The sequence below is a fragment of the Mustela lutreola genome, chromosome 13 (genome assembly GCF_030435805.1).
Source record: "Mustela lutreola isolate mMusLut2 chromosome 13, mMusLut2.pri, whole genome shotgun sequence".
NCBI lineage: Eukaryota > Metazoa > Chordata > Mammalia > Carnivora > Mustelidae > Mustela > Mustela lutreola.
Window position 1 is genome coordinate 12,316,220 of NC_081302.1, and position 19,052 is coordinate 12,335,271.

General features: G+C 52.7%; 1 protein-coding gene across 3 annotated transcripts in view; it reads left to right on the forward strand.

The window, feature by feature from the left end:
• STK24 (serine/threonine kinase 24) overlaps positions 1–19,052 on the forward strand; it is a 112,054-nt gene that overhangs the window by 26,748 nt on the left and 66,254 nt on the right. The window contains exon 1 of one of the 3 annotated variants that reach the window (XM_059144405.1): positions 1,983–2,033. The exons of 1 other annotated variant lie outside the window; for it this stretch is intronic. In XM_059144405.1, the coding sequence (XP_059000388.1) occupies positions 1,998–2,033 (36 nt within the window). In that variant the 5' untranslated portion in view covers positions 1,983–1,997. Of the gene's footprint in view, positions 1–1,982; positions 2,034–18,605; positions 18,820–19,052 lie in introns of those variants that run through there. One more of the 3 variants, XM_059144406.1, reaches the window with a different exon arrangement.

Genomic DNA, 19,052 nt, shown 5'->3' on the forward strand with positions numbered 1-19,052 from the left:
TTCCTTGTAGATGGACTTTTCTTCTCCTTTCATCACCTCCAGTGTGGGTCAGAGGAGAGAGGCGTAAACATGCTGCTCATTTGCCTTCTTCCTTGGCGAGTCTCCTTGCGGTCTCTGTCGGCACGATCGTCCGCGTGATGGATGGGGAGTTAGTGCCCAAATAGTCACCCTTGGCCAGTCTGCCTCACGTGCTGTTCTCCTTGAGCAGAGCACCGAGGAGGACTTGGAGGAAAAGGAAGCTTTTGTGTTGTGCGGGAGCTTATCTGGACCAGTCAGCCGCGCTGGAGACTGAGTCTCCCGGTGCCCGGTAGGGGATGGTTCCCTGCTGGGTGCAGCCCTTTAAAGGCGCCCTGTTTCCTTGAAGCTTCCTCCTGCTGAGGGTCTGGATGACATTTACTCTGGATGACATCCCCTCTCGCTGGTGGGAGGACAGTAGCTGGCGCGGCAGGAGCCCTGCGAGCCCGGGTCCTCCCAGGCCGCACATGCCACCTCGTGTGGGACAGGAGCAGGACAGCTTCCTGAAGGAGGGAACCTCCCAGAGGTCACCTCCCCGACTCCCTTCGGAGAACTGAGTACTGGAAAGAAGATAATTTTAAGGAGAAACTTACATTGGTGCAGGATCTCGAATCCTTTGGTGTCCGAAGCAGGTCCTTGTTTGGGCATCCTCTTGATGACCTCAGCACGGTATTTGGTATTTTCAGACTTCACCCTACGAGGGATGGCTGGCATTTCCTGTCACACTGGGGAGGTGCGTCAGTCGGTCAGTCAGTGGTGTCCTTGGGCGCTCGCTGAGGAGTGGAGAGCCGGCGGCTCTCTGCACTGTCCTGCTTTCTGCTGGCGCCCAAGCCGCTCCGGGGCCTCGCCCACCCTCGCTGGGCTGCTGCTTCTCATCTGCTGTGGGTTAGCAACCTCCCTTAGAGTGTGGGTTGATCATGGGCCAGAATGTTCTGAGAGGGACTGAGGTCCCCTTCTGTGCAGAGCAGGGGACACGAATTCAGGGCTCAGGGTTCATGACCGTGACCTCTCTTTCTGCGCTTGGAGGCGGAAGGCTTCCTGCTTCCGGAGGGTTGAGGTTTCAAAAATCTGACCTCTGAATCGGAGTTGGGTTACTATACTGGAACAGTTGTGCGAGCTTCCCTTAAATATAGGCACACTTCACGCAGCACTCCAGCCCCTGGGCCGGGGCAGGGGGCGGGCAACTCTGCTGCCTTATGCATTTGATTTGCCCTTCAAGTGTTTAGTTCTCTTTTTTGGGAATGAGCAGCTCTGTAGTATCCTTGAGTAGGGAAGGATTTCACAGAAGCGGTAATCTTTGGGAGGGGTAGCATGCCTGGCTGTTTCTTCTTAATTCATCGGGGACCAGGGCCCAGGGCCCAGGGCCCATCTTCCTTCTCTTTTTTACCCTTGCTGGCATTTTTGGTGATGTGGCTTTCCCTAACATACAAGTGTTTCCCCTCCTCTGAGAGGATTTGCTACACAGAGGTGCAGGAGAAGCGAGGACCCTGGAAACGGAGTATGTATTCGTCTCAGCAGTGTGAGGTTTAACATGTCCGTTCCTTAATCTGAAGTAGGTGAATTGTCTTGTATGCCGTTTCTGGGGTCTAAGTGGGTGTAAGGGATGACTGTGCTGTTGTGGAACTGACCTAGGATCTGTGAGGTCGGCTTAATTTTAGTTACCATCAGTAAAACGCAGGGCAGGGAGCAATCCTGGAACGATCCTGCTTACTGGTAGAGGTTGTTTTTTTTGACTGTGCAAAGGCTGGTGTGTTGTTTTCCTTAGACTCGCTGCCCTTACCTGGTAGCCAGGAGGGAGTTGGCTGGAATGGGCCTTACTCAGCAGTATTTATTTCGGTTTGCACACCTTCCAGAAGGTTGCTCACTTAAATCCCCATTTATAATATTTGAAAACAGCTGACCCACCGGTCTGTACTGGGCGTGATGGAATGTGGGGCCAGAAATTACGAAATCTGCGAGTTGATGACCGCGTCCCGAAAATAATGCAGTTTCGTGAACACCTTCATTTTCAAGGTGGGGTAAGTAGCCTGTGAGGATTGGAGGAAATTAAATGATTTAATCTTTACCTCTTCAAAAGCCAGGGCAACCACAACACAAAGGTGAGGTGAATTGCTCAAGATCATTAAACAAATATGTGGTAGAGGCAAGACTTGAACCAGTTTGTCTCAAAAGCCCACACCCTTAACCACTACACTTCGCACTTACACCATGAGGAAGTGTATTTTATTTCTCTGTTTAACAGCAGATGCTGGTGTCACTTAAACGAGGGAAGGCAGGACACGAATGAATTCTAGGTAGTGTGGAATATGGTAAGCAGTTTGTACTCCTGCATTATTTTTGCCACAGTACTGGCTGAGAAAAGAAAGACCTTACATTTCAAAGCAAGCTTAACGAGTTCCTCCTTAATAACTATGGTCTGTCGAAACAGCATCTTCTCAGGTTCTGTTCATGACGGAGAAAATGGCGTAGAGCACAGGCGAGTCCAAAGCTTATCTTACCGCTTTGCTTGCTGTCTTTAATCCTCCTGGGACAGTATCTTCTGTATTTATTAAATTGGTTGCTTCTAAGTCAAAAATAAATCTTCCCTGAAAGAAGTTGAGAATTTATTTTAGATTAGAATGTAATTTCCTTGAACCTTCACCTTTTCTGAATCTGATGCTAAAGCATGCTCTTCTCTACTCACAATCCCAGGAGTTTTCATAGTAATGCCACAAGGAAAACAGAAGAAAACCACCTTTTCTTTTCCCGCCCTGAGCAGACACCCATGCTGTGCTTCCTGAGTAGGGGCTCAGGATACCTCCAGAGGTGTTGGGGTCGCTTGTGAGTGGCCTGACGCTTCATGGACACTTATGCTCTGTGGCCTGGCTTGGCCTTTGTGTTTGGGGGCAGGTGGGTTGGAAGAGTCGTCGTCAGGGATGTGAAATTTCGGTGAATCAGGAAGCTATGGAAAAACACAAAACTTTCTTGTTTTTGGAAAAAACCACTCCGTGGACACCTCAGCCGGGTGTTCCGCGAAAGGATGAGGTAAGATGGAGTGAGTGGAGTCTGTCCTTGTAGGGCTCACGGTCGTTTGCGGGGACGCAGACGAATATAGGAGTGCAATGTGGGATATTTTTTCTTTGAAACGCTTCTGTGGTTTCCTTTCCATACTGCAAAATGTACTCCCCGGGGTGTATAATTCAGTGATTTTTAGGGACTTGACTGAGTGGTGCAGCCCTCACTGTCAGTCGGTTCAGAACGTGTTCATCCCCCAGTGGGACTCCTCATGCTCACGGACAGTCGGCCTCTGTCCCCCCAGCTTCAGTCCCCTCTGTCTCCATCACTTGGCCTCTTCTGGACACTTCATATAAATGAATTCATCCAGTCTGTGGGTCTTGTGACCGTCTCCTTTGACGTAGCATGGTTTTGAGGTTTGTGATGTGGCCTGTGTGAGTAGCTTGGTCCCTTTTGCTGCTGAATACTGTCCCATTGTAGGGATGTGCCTCATTTCGTCTGTCTATCCACCAGTTGACGGACATCTAAGTTGTCCCCAGTGTTTGGGTACCGTGAATAATACCACTGTGTGTGTCTTTGTGTGAGCCCTCGGGGTTCCAGTTCTCATGGGAGTGGAACTGCTGGGTCATACGGTGGTCTGCTGTTTGATTTTTTCAGAAACTGCCAAACTGCTTCATGAAGTAGCCACGCCGTTTTACATCCCACTAGCAGTTTACCGTAGGAAGGGGCAACATATTTTTAATAGATTAAATAGATTTACCATTGCTTCCATTATAACATGGATACTGTTCCATCAATATGGCAAAACAGAGAAAAACAACCTAACAGCAAAAGCAGTGGTTTCATTCCTTACCCACCCACAGCCATTTCAGGCTTGGCGCCATCGTGACCCACCGTCGAAGAGGTGCGTGCCGCCGAGCATCGTGATTGGAGTGAACGGGACAGAAGTTGAGGACAGCGTGCCCAGGGGTCTGCGGGCCGAGTGCATGTAAACAACTTGTCCTTTCCGTTCTGTTTGGTGGCTGTCAGGGTCTGTGGATTATAACCATGTGTGTCCTTTTCAGTTACTAAAACCTTCCTCTCAGTCCTCGCCAGCCCTGGGCTCCTGCGTCTCCTCACTTGATTTTCCTTCTGGTAGTTTCTGGAAGTCATGACAGCCTTCGGTACCTTTCCTGAGGTTTTCCGGAGGTTTCCCCGCACAGCTGTGGGGGAGGGACTGAGAGGAGCTTGGGGGCTTGGGTGGCAGGCGGGCCCCTCCTTGAGCCGCTCGTGATCCCGGGACAGGGAGTGTGTCTGTCTTGTGTGAGTGTGTGTGTGTGTGTGTGTGTGTGTGTGTAAGACACGGGGCAGGAAGAGGAGCGGAAGGGTCCTGAGAGGGGCAGAAAGTAAGGCGAGCTAACAGGTGTCCTCTGGAGCCGAAGGTCAACTTAATGTGGGGATAAAGGGACAAGGGATGTGAAATACCACCTGGGCCGAACACTTGGCTTTCAAGCCCAACGATGTTTAGTTTAATTATAACCTGAAGTCTGGTGTGGTCCTCAGTATGGAGGTTCTGGAAGTGATGAGAATTTGCAAAGGCCCTGTGGGTCAGTGACATTGATGAGAGTGACAGAAAGTCAGTGTCTGCTGTGAAGGAGGTCAGATCTGCAGGGGAGGGTCTGCTGGCACTGAACTTGAGCTGAACCTTGAGCTGTGGAGTGGAGGGACAATGCCGGTAACTCGCACGGCCCGTGCCAGGGCCCTTGGCACCGATGAACTCATCCGACCTCCCACCGCCCTCAGTGCAGGGGCTTTATGTTGTCCTCATGGGCGGAAGAGGGAACAGAGGTCCCCAGCCACTCAGGATCTCATCCCCTGTCCCTTGTCAGAGCCAGAATCCGATCCAGGCAGTCCAGCTGCAGGGTGTGTTCGGTTGAGAGGCAGTGGAAATGGACCCAGAAGAGGACTAGAAATAGTCTTGCTCCTTCTTGCTTCCTGTTTAACTTTGGGTCGCCTTACTTGCGTCCCTTCTGTATAGCTGGGTGGGGGGAGCGATACGAACTGATGGCACCGTTCAAGGCAGAGCGTGCCCTGGACCAGAGGGAGAGCTGGCCTGGGCTGGAGACATCTCACGCCTGCTTGAACCTGGTTGTGTTTGCTATTCGAGAGCGCAGGAAGGTAAGTAGATCTTCCCCCTTCTAAAGAGTCATACCCGGGAGCATTGTTCTGACCGGAACCCTGCCCTGGGGCCGGGGCCCAGAAAGCTTTCCATCACTGGCACCAACTGTAAAAATAAATGTGCTTAACAGGTAGCCTGGTCCATGTGAGGCGGGTTTTTAGGGGTCACAGTGTAGGGTAATAGGACTTCGGCTTTAGAGCTAAACGCTGTGCCTTCTGGCACTGTGTCCCCGGGGAAGTAACAGACTTTGCCGGCCTCCATCTTCTCCCCCGGGGGAGTGTCTTCGTCCGAGGGCTGGTGAGATGATGGACAGGTGCGTTGGGTTGGGAAACGAGGGCCGGAGAAGGGGCGTGGCGGGGTCTGTTGCTCGCTTCTGCCCAGGGATGCCTGGCCGTGACTTCTGAGGTCCCAGACGGCTCCTGTCCTGCCCTGGGCACTGGTCCTGGGTCCCTTTGGTGGGATCAGGCAGCCTTACCAGCATGCAGGCGGGGGACAGAGTCTACTCTCTTGGTGGTATGGCCTGGGGATGGCCAGACTCCAGCTGCCCTGGGCCCACTTTGTCAGCTCATGAGCTAAGACGGTTTTTCCATTCATAAAGAGTTGTTCAAAGAAAGAGAAGAGGAATGAGCCACGGAGACTGGCGGACGCAGCCGAGGTGTTGGCTGTCTGCTCCTGGAGAGGTTTTCTGCCCTTGCTCAAGCACAGGCCACGCAGGCCTCAGCCCTCCCGAGCATCGCCCAGGACAGCCGACCTGGTGCTTGTCTTCCTGGCCGGTCGTGGCGGCAAGACTTCTGAGCAGTGTGAGACGCGCCACCCCCCACCCCGGGAGAGAGGAGCGCTCTGTGATCCCCTCGGTTCCCTGGTGGGCGGGAGGCAGGTTTCCTGCTTGGGCCGAATCAGCCTTGCTCATTGCCTTGGCAGTTTTATTTCATCTGTTTTCTCCTTAATGCCTCTAAAAGCTGAGGATTTTCAGGTAAAGGAAATGTGACCATTGATTGAAATATAAATACACCTAAATTGTTTGGTCTGCCTTTTGGAATAGTCTGAACCGGAGCTTCCTGATACTTGCTACTGTAAGCTTTTGTCAAATACGGGAAGGCGAGTTCACCTGCAGGGAACGGGGGGGCAGGGGGGCATCCGATTGTGCTCCTTCTGCTGATGGTGGCGTTCCGTTGTGATCACCCGAGGGCACACCTTGCCTGCTGGGTTCCTCTCCCCAGCCGTCCTGCGGAGCGCACTTCCCCACACAGAGGCTGACCCTTGATGCATAGACAGTGGGGCTGAGCCCCCTGACTGGCTGCAGGGGCCCGCGTGCCCCTGACTTACCTACAGTACCCAGGTGCCCTCAGCTGCCTCACAAGGGTCATGTTCGCTTTCTCCTGCTGTGGCTGTGAGGTCTGGAAAGGCCCAGTTAGGAAGACCGCCCTGCACAGAGCCTTTGAGTGCGGGGGCTCTGGAAGTGGGGGTGCCTGTTGTTTGTCAGTGCTTATTGTAGGGTACAGTCTGAAGCTCTTCCAGGGCATGCATGTATCTTTGGTGGGGGGAGGTTAATAAGGGAGGTGGCAGCGTTCATTTCTCTGGGAGCTCTGTCATCTCTTTGGGATGCATTCTGTGTTTTTCATCACCTGCTTGCCCGATAGAACTGGCCTGGTTTCCGTCTTTGCCTGCGTGTCTGGGGCTGCTCATCATCCCGGAGACCCCCCAGGCCTTCCTGTGTCAGCGGCGAGCCTTCCAAGGAAGGAAAGGGTGCCCGGCAACCCCTGCAGGGGCTCAGAGGGCTGGACTTCGTGGGGCCTCTGGGGCCCAGAAGCTCAGTCCTGCTGTGACTTGCACTGTTCGTGACCTTGGGCAAGTCGGAGCCCCAGGCCCGGGTGTCCTCCCTGGGAGGGCGGGTGAGGCTTTGGCACCCAGCAGGCAGGCAGAGCCTTAGAGCCGTTGGCTCGGTGTGTGCTGAGAGAGCTTGCAGCCAAGGGACGGTCCTTCCAGCCCGGGCCCTCTCCCTCCCTGGCCCTCGGGTCCCCGCTGTCGCCCCTTCTCTCGCCGGAGCTCTGATGGCACAGAGCTGCAGACGCTGGTTTCCTGTAAGGTGGTGTGCGCGGGTGTGTGTATGTGCGTTTGTGTGTGTTATTAGAGACTGAGGCCAAAACAGTGAATTCAACTGGGGGGGGGGGAAGTCATTTTATTCTCTTAATTATAATATTTTTCTAAAAAACTTGCATTTGTGAGTTTAAAACTTAAGCAGTTTCTACCGAACACATCCCGTTAAAGATAGTAGATCCTGGTATGAGGATCCCCTAAAGCTCCTGCCGGTGTGCGTCTGTAGGTCTAGACATCCATATTCATAGGGTTTCACATCCCTTTTTCTCAAAAAAAATTTTTCTTCTTGCCAAATACTGTAGAGTATTTACTGAGTTTCTTCTAGATTATGGGGCTGTTGTGGGGTTGAGCCGAAGTGTACAGTATGGGGGAAATGCGTTGGCCAAGCCAGATTGTGGGGTGGGCACGTTGGAAGGGCTTCAGAGAGCTCAGGTGGGGAAGCCGGGGCTGCCGCTGAGGGCAGGAGGTGCTGTGCTCAGGAGCCAGGCCCGGGGCGTCCCCTGTGCTGCCCCGTGGATTTACTGCAACGAGGAGAGAGCAGATTTCTACAGACCCGGGACTTCGGCCTCGCATTACAAATTGATCTTCCATCGGTTAGTGAGGAATGAGGCTTCTCTTTCTTTTGAGGATTGGAAAACTGTCCGTTCTTTGAGCTAATAGACACCATTTGCTATTTAAAGGTGTTTTATGGTAAATAAAAGTTTTTATTTTGGAGACTTTGAATTAACCAACTTAATACACAAAACACCCTTTGGGGCTGGAGGCAGAGAGCAAGCTTGCAAGGTCAGCGAATTACCAGGAGGCAGGTTAGTGGAGGTCGCAGGGGAAGGAGGTAGAGAAGATTGAAAGGCTGAGCCTTGGGGAGATACCCCAGCCCGAATGACGTCCCACTTCGCTGATGTGATTCCTTCCCAAGCGGAGAAAAGCAGGTGAGCGGGAGAAAAGTTCTCAAGGCGTTACTGTGGAGCAGTCTCCTGCGCCTGACCGCTGGTTCTTAACCTTGCTTGCCTGGTGGAACCTTCTGGGGACTCGAAATAACACTGATGCTGGGGGGTCCCCTCCCCAGAGCTTTGGATTTCATGGTCCAGGGTGATTGTGGTGTGCAGCCCTGGTTGAGAACCACTCCGCGGTGGGGCAGCAGCCGGTAGAGCCGTTGGTCTTTGTTGCTCCCTCCCCCGCAGGCTGTCCTGGCCCCGGGCTCTGGTCGCTGTGGCTCTCGCTCGGTGCCAAAGGAGGCCAACGCCATCTTGGGGATGGTGCACGCCATCGGGTGGTTAGTTCTTCAAGCCACAACTCATGAGTGCCGTTTGTGCTGTTGAGGGTGCAGGCTGACCAAGTAGGACACTGTCCTGCACACCTGTCCTGTGTCCTGAAGAGGAGCCCTCGTGTCCTGAATCAGCATTTGGTGTAAAGGCCAAAGCCCCGACCTTAGACTTCCGACTGAGTCAGAGTGAAGAGGCCAGGGTTCCCCTGTTGTGTTTAGGTCAAAATGTGTCTACGGTTGGCTGCGGGGTGGGGGGAACCCCAGTGATCTGACCAGGGGAGATGTGCTGATTGTGACGATTCAGTTCCCTGAAAGCAGGACACCCCTTCCCAGAAGTGTGCCGGAGGCTTTCCAGGCAAGGGTGGAGGCGAGGGGTGTACCACGAAGTTTCTTCACTGTGTCCATTCCCAGAACTCTAGGGGGCCAGACATGGCAAGGATTTCTGGGAAAATACTCATGGAAAGGCATCTGAGTTTTTTGGGGTCTTTTTTTGGGGGAGGTTATAGATACTAGAGTGTCTTTGTATGTATGTAATCTTATATGTGTTTCATCAAAAGTTCAGCTTTTTTTTTTTTTTTAAAGATGGGTAGGCATGGGAGAGATCCCAATCAAGAATGAACTTTCAACTTGTTAGGATGGGGAAAAGCTTTTACGGGTTCATGGACTTGATTAGACAAATCCCATCTTTCAGTGCAGAGTGCCTCTTGAAATGTAACGATTACATTAATCTGATGAGATGGGTGTTCAGGGCATTTTATTTGCCAGTAATTAGCTCTAAGATATCTTATTTATGAGAAGAATAATTTATACTAAAAAAACAGGAATGTGGGGAGCCTGGGTGGCTCAGAGGCTTAAGCAGCGCTGACTTTTGATTTCAGCTCAGGTCATATATGATCTCAGGGTCCTGGGATGGAGCTCTGTGTTGGGTTCCATGATCAGTCGGAGGCTGCACAGGATTCTTTCTCACCCTCTCTCTCTGCCCCTCCTTCCTCTCTCTCTAAAATAAGTAAATAGATCAATCTTTTTTTTAAAACAAGAGTATTAAGCCATACTTTAAAATTACGATAGTCTTTAAATGTGTCTTTGGGGGCGCCTGGGTGGCTCAGTGGGTTAAAGCCTCTGCCTTTGGCTCAGGTCATGATCTCAGGGTCCTGGGATCAAGCCCCACGTCGGGCTCTCTGCTCAGTGGGGAGTCTGCTTCCTTCTCTCTCTCTCTCTCTGCCTGCCTCTCTGCCTATTTGTGATCTCTCTCTCTCTCTGTCAAATAAATAAATAAAATCTTAAAAAAAAAAAATCCCTATTTGGGACCACGTTGCATTGTTATAAATGGTGTGTTTTCAGTAACTGTTTTGGCCAGTGTTTCAGTGATTTCTAAAAATGTTTCCAAAACTAAGTGCTGTTTTAAAGATGACCTCACCTGTTCTCCGAGGTGCTTGCTGAGTGCCCGCCCGCTCTAGCAAAGATAACAAGTCAGTGCCAGTGCCTCACTTTTTCTCTTTCTCTGAGGCTAATTGGATCCTCTGACACATGTATAAGGTAAATAAATACTGGGAGCATCATTGTTCTGTTTCACCGAGAAATTAAGGACTTGCTCAAAGTCACAGGACAGTGTTGCCACAGGGGGACAATCCGGGTCTTTTGATGCTTTTGTGTTCTTGTATTTTGCTGTCAGAGCTTGGGAGGCAAGGAGGGACATGCTCAAACTTTATTTATTTATTTTAAAAAAAGATTTATTTATTTTATTTATTTATTTGACACAGAGAGGTAGGGGGAGCATGTGGGCACAAGCAGGGGGAGTGGTAGGCAGAGGGAGAAGCAGGCTCCCATGGTATCCTGGATCCAGGACCCTGGGATCATGACCTGAGCCCAGAGCAGATGCTTAACTGGCTGAGCCACCCAGGTGCCCTACTCTCTCTCTCTCTTTTTTTTTTTAAGTAAGCTCGAAGCCCAGTGTGGAGCCCAATGCGGGGCTTGAACTCACAACCCTGCTGAAATCAAGAGTCGGTCGCTTACCTGAATGTGACATGCTCAGGCTTTGGAAGTAGATGGCTGTGGGTTTGAGTTCGGGGTGTGTCACATACCCTGTGTCCTTCAACACATCAGCATGACCGCTGCCAGCTGGAGGGGGTCCATCCTTCCGAGTGGGCATCTGTCATTTTCTTAGGGCTTCATTCTGCCTTAGGGCACATCTGAGACCAAAGAGTTTGACCGCCTCCAACTGTAGCTTTCCCCTACCTCGTGAAATGGGGAAGGCCAGGAGTTGGGGGTCTCTGGCTTCTCTGCAGGTGTGAGGATGTAGCTGCCGTGTGTGTTCCAGTCTTCAGCTTGTTTTGCAAGACAAACTGAGGTTCAGGTTTCTGCTCAGGAAGTTTTAGTAGGATGTCTTTTTCACAAACTAAAACTTTTTTTGTTTTTCTGTTATTGTTTTTGTTGTTGTTGTTTTTTAAAATTTATGATTTTAGAGAAAGAGAGTGAGCACAAGTGGGGCAGGGGAGGATGGAGAGAATCTCAAGCAGACTCCCTGCCGAGCACAGAGCCTGTTGTGGGGCTCGATCCCACTACCTTGAGATCGTGACCTGAGCCGAAACAAAGATCGGACGCTCAACTGACTGAGCCACCCAGGCACCTCTAAGATTGTGTTTGTGTTTGGGAACCACATGGGCTTCTTGATAAACTGCTTGAGTGTGCTGTGTCCACACCCACCAGGCAGTGCCTTTGCATCTTTCCTCCTTGGCCATAATTCTCCCTTTCCATTGCTTGTGCTCATCTAACCTTGAGTCTCTCTGAGACTTCCTGCACGGCCGAGGCTGCCTTCTGTGTCCGTTTTAGGGGATGGAGTAGTCAGCACTTACCGGGAGCGGAAGGTCTTCAGAAAGTTCTTGCTTTTTATAATTCTTAGCATCATTTCTTAGACCTCAGAGCTTTTTACTTGGAGGAGGGGCTGTCTGGGGCTCAGCAGTCTCTCTGGAAGCCTCGTGCTAGAACGCTACTTGGCGGCCCAACCCTCTTGGTCGGTGGTTCGTTGACGACCACCACACATGACCTCCACGGGGCTGTCCTCTGCAACTTAGGAGTTTTGCAGATGTTTCCTTCCCGCTTTCTGGTGATGCTCCGTCAAGCCTCCTAGAATCTCCCTCATCCCTTTCCTGAAGGAGGAAAGGCCTCATTGTTTTAGTTGATTTTAGGGTAGCGCAGTGGCATGTGCATTGGTTTGTGAGTTAGGTGATTTGGGGTTTTACTTCTGTCTGCAGTTCAAGGGAAAGGCTTTTAAGAAACCACGGAGTCATGACCAAGCGCTGTCGGAAAGGGCAGCTTAGTGTTAACGACGAAGAACTACAACAGAAGCAGTTTTTCTTATGTTCCTTTATCTCTTGAGCATCCTGAAAATGTACTGTTTGCCCATTTTACAGATGTGGAGACAGATATGGGGGTTTCAGTAACTTGCTATGAATTTGGCAGAGCAGAGATCTGAAGTGCTCGGGCCCCCTAGATGCCATAGTTTTTGGCGGGTAATTTAAGCATCAAGAGGGACAGTTTTGAGTAACTGTCTGATAGTTTATTTTGGGTCTCATCTCTCCAGATCTTAGGTAGCTGCTGCCCTAAATGAGAGATTGTGCATGTCAGCGAGCAGCTGACACCGGTTCTGTTCTTCGGCCTCCGCTTTCCTGGTCTCTCTTCCCTGTAATGCTCTGGATGTGGGCTGGGTTTTTGTTTTCTATTGTTTGAATATGTCTTCGGCTTTCCTTCTTGGAAAGGGGCGTCTGCTTGAGATTCTCCCCGTTCTTTCCTTTTGAGGGAACTCTGGATGCTGTCTTGCTGCTCACCTCTTTGCTGGTTAGGTTGGCGAGATGGTAAGATGCTTTCTTCGGTGATCACAATCTCAAGCGGGAAAACAGCCTGCAAAAATGTTAATACAGTTTCCTCCCACCGCGGGGGTGTGCTCCTGGAACCACTGCCTTTGCTCAAGGGAGTGGTCAGGGTTGAGTGTCATTAAGCAGTAAATGGGAATCCCCCCCCCCCCCAAGAGCCTTGAAATAAGGCTGATCTCTTTGGTTACAGAAGAAAGAGGGTGTGGGACACACAGTTGAGATTGGGCTTTTTTTTTTTTTAAGAATTTTTAATAATTTTAAGTACTTTAAGACTTTCAAGAAGTTGCAGAAAACGCTGTGTAGTTCCTGTGTGCCCTTCCCCTAGCATTCCCCAATGATAGCCTCTCACGCTGTAAAAACCAGGAAACCGATGTTGGCACGGTGCTGGTGAATTAGCTGCAGACCTACTTCAGGCCAGACTGGCCAGTTTTTGCCCGTAGTTTTTGGGGGGTGTAGTTGGGATGCAGGACTGTTCTAGTGTCACAAAAAGTCTGCCTGTCACCTCTTACCCAGCATCCCTTCCTCCGCAGCCCCACAGCTGTTCTCCGTCACTCTTAGCTCTGTCACTTCAGGAATGTTCTATAAATGGAACCGTACACTAAACCCCTGGTGCTCATAGACAGTGTTGAGAAGGTGGGTGATGGGAGAGTCAGTAGGGGTGTCGGAAAGGAGCCCCGGGATTCTGGTTCACAGGGGGCATCTGGGGCTTCAGTAGAGATGATGCGTTGCCCGCGGGTGAAGGAGTGAAGGAAAACCATGGGCTTTAAGGTTAAGTGGGAGCCCACCGGCAGGGTTTAGGAAGGTCTAACAGTGGGTCAGTTGGAGGCACAGCTGCTGTGAGGTCAGGCGGGGCAGGGGGGGATTGCATGGGGAGACATTCCAGAAGAATGATGGCCACAGTTGGGCGGTTGGGATAGCAGAGGAATTAGGATGTTGGAATCCGCCGCTATAGAAATGGCAGACAAGAAGGCTGGTGGCACTGGGACACGGGCTGGGAGAGCCCGGCAGGTATGAGGGTAAGGGACGGCGGGCAGCCAGGGTGGAGGCATGCGGGTGGTGGGGCTGCCCCGGCTGGCACATGAGTCTCCCGGCTGGGTGCCTGTCCGCTGCACGGGTGGTGGCTGCCTGCGGTGCTGCCTGGTGGGGGGAAGGGGTTCTGAGGCCGAGGGCCTCTCTAGGAGGACAGATCTGCGGTTGGTGAGTGGGTGCGTGCCCGATTCCGAGGTGGGGTTGGGGCGCACCTGCCGCCGACTCCCCCTCCTCATCATGTGCTCTCTGTTGTAGGGACGGGAATGCGATAAGTAGCAAGTGTTCGAACATATCAAACTTGGCTCCTTTCTCTTCTCAGAGAGAAACAAAGAGCAAAGCTTGGCTTTAACCCAGAGCGGGGTAGTATGGCGTGGCCAGAGCCGGACAGCTAAAGCCAAGGAGCTTTGAAAGTTGATTAGTAATGCCAAATGCATTTTTCATTGCCAGAAATGATCCAAAGAAAACAGTAATAGCTATTCAAGTTTAAAAATATAAAATACTTGTCATCCTAGAACTATTTTAATGTATTCTCTCAAGGGTACGAAATACGCTGAATTGTAGCAGAAGCCCGAGCTCCGGGAGCGCGCAGCTTAGCCCTTTCTCTGAGCTTTGGAGGGGAGCGGGTCACTGTGCATGTGGATTTTCTTCCCAAAGAGATCCCAACGGTGCAGGTGGGCCTGTCCTCACTGTGCCGCGTGGCACGGGATACTACTTCTGCTGAGCACATGTCCATTTCCTGTGGCCGGGGCTTCTAGGAGATCCCAGGCGCTAGGGTAGCTGGTCACCCCGAAACTTCCATATTTTAATCAGTGAGAGGCTTGTGTTGATTCTGGATTCACCCTGACTTTTCAGCTCTCCCACAGTCCTTGAGCCCTGGAGGTTTTCCAGGCTCGTGGGGTCGGGGCTCAGGAGCTTTTCCAGAGCCCAGACTTTTGCCTGAGCCCCGCCCCTGAGGGAATGCATCTGCCATTTATTTTGGTCAGTTCTGAGGGATCTTGACCTTAATATGATTAGGTGTAACAAATGCTCCGGTCTCCCTAGACCTTGTAATTAACAGTAAACAGGATAATGTGTGAGTGCGTAGGAAGTTCCAGAATGTAGCCAAGGTTTAATGAGACAGGCAGCCTGGTGGTGTTAGGGAGAAGGGGTGATGAATGTGGGACGATGGCACCCAGAAGTGGAATCCACATGTCCTTTCCCAGACTTTCTGGGCATAGCCCGTGGTGGTTCTGCGAGAACTGGAGAGCCGTGACTAGAGACGAGCCCTCGGTGTTGGAGGGCCTTTGGGGCAGACATCGCATGGTCCGTGTGTCACCTGGCGCCACGAGAAGGCGCTAGGTGCCCACTCCTTAGTGCTTTTCCTGGAGACACTCTTGTTTCTGTCCCCATGACCCTTCTCCCAAAGGAGGAAACGGAAGTTTGCAGATGTTGAGTAGCATATGGGGCCCTATTACATAGTAGATATATAAACGCCGTCCAAACTCTTCCATCATGAGAAACCTTTTCCTCCTCCGGCTCAGAATGAGGCTCTCCAGGCCAGCAGTGCGGGTGGGAATTTGGACTTGGGGGGCCTGAGTGGTATTTCTGAGGGTCAAGTCCAGGACCTGTAGGGTGGGAGCTGGATGTTCTTGTGCTGGCAGTACCCCACCTGGGGCTCTCTCCCCGCCCCGCCTTGTTGATCCAGGAGAGGTGAACTTTGGCGGGAGGGTCCTGACCTTCCCGCTGCTTCGGAGAAGGCTGAGCTGCTGCGTGTCCTGACCCCTGCCTGGGATCTGGCTGGGGCTCCAGCAGCAGGACCCTGCCGCCCGTCTGGCAGGTGGGATGCGGGGGTGAGACGCCAGCAAGCCTTTCTCACCTGGGATGATGGCCAGCTTAGTTCATTCAGCATTAACCAACCTACCTTCCTTCCTTCCTTCCTTTCTGGGAGTGGGGGTAGGAGGTGGGGCAGAGGGTGAGAGAGAGAATTTTAAGCGTAGAGCTTGATTTCATGACCCTGAGATCATGACCTGAGCCCTAATCAGGAGTCAGACACTTAATCCGAGGAGCCAAGGTACTCCCCAGCATAAACCATTCTGGAGAGAAAAGCCTCAGGATGGTGGTCAGAACAGCCCCCGTTCTACCAAGGGGATCTGCTTTGCCCGTGGCATAGATTCCGACAGGCAAATGCTGAAGCTGCTTTCTGAACAAGGTCATGGTTGGCACTGAGTCTCTCATGGCTGTGGGGCTGCATGGCCTGATAATGACTTGCCAAAGGGCAGGGGACCCTGCTTATTTAGTCCCCTGCTGTCACTGTATTAGCATATGTCTCCCTCCATGCCAGGGACAGTCTGCAGCCCGGTTCCAGCTGCTGACACAGTGGCAGAGAGTGGGGACTGACACGCCACACTCGACCACACGCAATAGCAAGCTGTGGCCGCCAGCTGCACCGTACAGGCTGCAGGAGAGGGCTTTGGGGGAGAGGGTCCAAGCAGTTGTGTGAGCAGCTGGGTCTCCATCAGGCCAGAGGGAAATCGGGCAGTTGATTAAAATGAAACACTCCACCAGAGTAGAGAATGTCTGTCTGCCCCTGCCGCCCCCACGATGGACACGTTTCTCTGGCAGTGATGTGGGATTTCTGTTAAACTGGTTGCCTGTTCTTGTCTAACTTCTCCCCAGAGCATCATGGCCTGAAACATTGATGATGGAATGTGGCTCATGATTCCTGGGTTGATTAGGGTTTCCCTGCAGGTCCTTCCTGGGCTCGTTCACATGCCTGTGGTCAGCAGGAGGAGTGCTGGCTGTCTGCCCTGGGTCCCAGGTTATGTCTGGTGTCTTGGTTCTTCTCCGTGTGACCTCTCCAGCAGGCAAGCCCAGGCCCCCTTTTGTGCCAGTGGATGCATTCCAAGACGTCAGAGACAGATGCTGCAGGCAGGGCCTCTTAAGGTTTAGCCTTGGCAAGAGCACAGCGCCCTAGGAAATCCAAAGGCCAGCTTGATTCAGGCCACCTCTAGGTGGGAGCAAGGGGCACAGTGGCTTTGGGGTGTGGACGTAAGGCGATGAAGTTGTTACTCTAATAATCTCCCAGGCTGCCTGCTGTCCCCGAGGATCCGTGTCCTTTACAGCTACAGGATATACGGATACAGCTACAGGATATACAGATCTCCTGTTTTTTCCCTTCCCAGGTGGCACAGCATCGACCTTAGAATCTGTGCTCTGCCGGCTTCTGCCAGCGATAGTCCCGGGGGGGCCACCAGGTTGCAGCTCCGCAGATCTGGCTTCTCTTCATTCAGGGAACTGAGGCTTGAAAAGACACCCCCCAAAACAAGCAACCAAACCAGCATGGTGGGGTGGGAACACGGTGACTGCAGCAGCCGGGCCTGTTTCAAGAGTGGCGAGAGGGAAGGGCGTGTAGCAGCGGACGGTCCTAGCAGCTCCGAGGTCCGGCCCTGCCCTGGCAGCGGGCTCCTTTTGGGCGTCAGCCGTGGTGTCCGTTGGTGGTGGTCAATAACCAGCCCACTGAAACCTGGAGGTTTCCAAGAGCAAATTTGCTCCCTCTCGTGCAGTCGGTGGCTGCCCGGGAGGCTGGGCTGGCCTTGGCTGGGCGCTGTCACGCGGCTGCGTTGAGCTCCGTGAGCTGGTGGCGGGGCTGCGGCTGGGAGGTTGAGGGTCCCCTGAGCCGTGGAATCGCCGGGGCTGAGTGAGTCCCTCCCCTGCGCTCAGTTCCAGCCTCCTCAGCCCTTTTGGGGCCTAGGTTTAGAAGTCCCCACGTTCTTTTGGCCAGAGCCTGTGTCAAAGTCTGCCCAGATTTAGGGGGTGGGGACGCAGACTCTTTCTTGCTGGGAGGAGGGCCAGTGACTTTGCAAAGGCGGGTGTGGGCCTAGAGCGGGGCGGTTCACTGGGGTTATCCTGGTACCAGGCTCCCTGCTCTCCTCTCCGGCATTGTGGGAGTGTGGATACATTTTTGTTGGCTTCATTTTCTATTCTCAAAAAGGAATGCCACGGTCTTTTCTTAGTCTGGGGCCGGGACAGTTAACAGAGGGTGTCAGGTTAGCTGACCTAAAACAGCCGTATCTTAGTGGCATGTAAGCCTGTCAAGGCTGTTGCGCTTCTGTCCCCGGGTCTCCCGGGCAGTGGTTCTCACAGTGGGCCCATGGATCTGCGTCACCTGGTTGCTCTCTGGTGCTTGGGGGCCGCACACCACATTTGCTGAACCAGAAGTTCTGGGGCTGGGGCCAGGCAGTTTGTGTTCCAACAAGCCTGCAGGTGATTCTGAGGACACAGAGGTCGTTTCTGCAAGTTCAGGGGGCTCTTCCTACAGCTCCCTTAGCCTTGCAAGCTGGAGGGCCGCGTTCCTCGCTCCCCCTTCCTCTGGCTCTCAGTCCCCCTGAATTAGGATATTCTTTGTAGACTCTACCCTGCAGGGCGTGTGTCGGTGTGAGGCTGGGGCTTTCTCCCTGCTCAGGGGACATTTCTTGGCCATCAGTCATCGTGCCCAGGGACATGGGTCAGGAGTTAAAATATGGTCCCTGACTTCCCTCGGCTCCTAGTCTAGTGAAGGACGTAGTGTGGGAGGGCTGGCCGGTTCAGGGAAGTGACAAATGCAGTTCGTGTAGCTGGAGCTCGAGGTGTCCATGTAGAATTATGGATCTAGCAAGTCCTCGATCCTGGGAGTTAAAATTCAGAAGGCAGGGCAGGAGCTCGCAGTTTTGAAAGTTACCCCATGTGTAATTTAAAGCCATTTTTCCTAGGAGGTGGCTATTCGTCAGAATTAATTGGGGGTCTTCGAACAATATGGGTTATGTGCCCCTGCCCTGTGCATGGCTGAGAGCGTTTTGGGATTGCCCACGTGTCCCAGGGGCTTCCGACCAGCCAGGCTGGGGGAACACAGTCTCAAATCGTGACACTGCGTGGCGGGGACGAGTAGAGGAAGGATGTTGTGCTCTGTGGGTAGTTTGTGTGGGGAGACTCTGCTGGGACCAGGGGCACCGGGAGGAGCCGAGTGCAGAGCAGGGTTTAATGCCAGGGGCCTGGAAAGTTCCCAGAGGGAGGGCTTCGTGGAGGAGGACAGGATCAGGCACGGCAGCCTCTGGGCTGCAGCCGATGGACGGGGGGGGGGCGGGGCAGGGCACCTGGCTGGACTCCGTGACTGGCGGGGAACTCTAAGGGAAGGAGAGGGCGAAGGAGGAAGGCGACCAGGGAAGCCCAGTGTGTGTGTTTTTTCAAATGGGAGAAACCCGAGCAGGCTGCCAAGGCTGATGGGTCTGTAGAGAGGGCTGAGCGGAAGAGCGAGCAGTGAAGCCGGCCCCCGATGAAGCCACAGCCCGGGGGACAGAAGGATGGACTCAAAAGCTCAGCGCTTGGGATTGGCCTTGAAGAAAAGGAGGGCCCCCTCCCCTCATCCTGGGGGGAAGGAGGTAAGGGAAGGGGTTTGGAAATGGGGATTTCTAGCTGCTGAAGATGGACGTGGTCTCTCTCTTGTTCCTTTTTCTTGCAACCCAGGATGTCTTCTTTTTCTCACTTACTTTGTTCATTTTTACTGATGGGGGGTTAGTGGGTTTTGCGAGTGTTTACCTTGTTCAAGTGCACAGTCTCAAAAATGGGGCTTCTTTGGCATCTGAGAGATAGCCCCTGACTTGGTGCGCCTGTG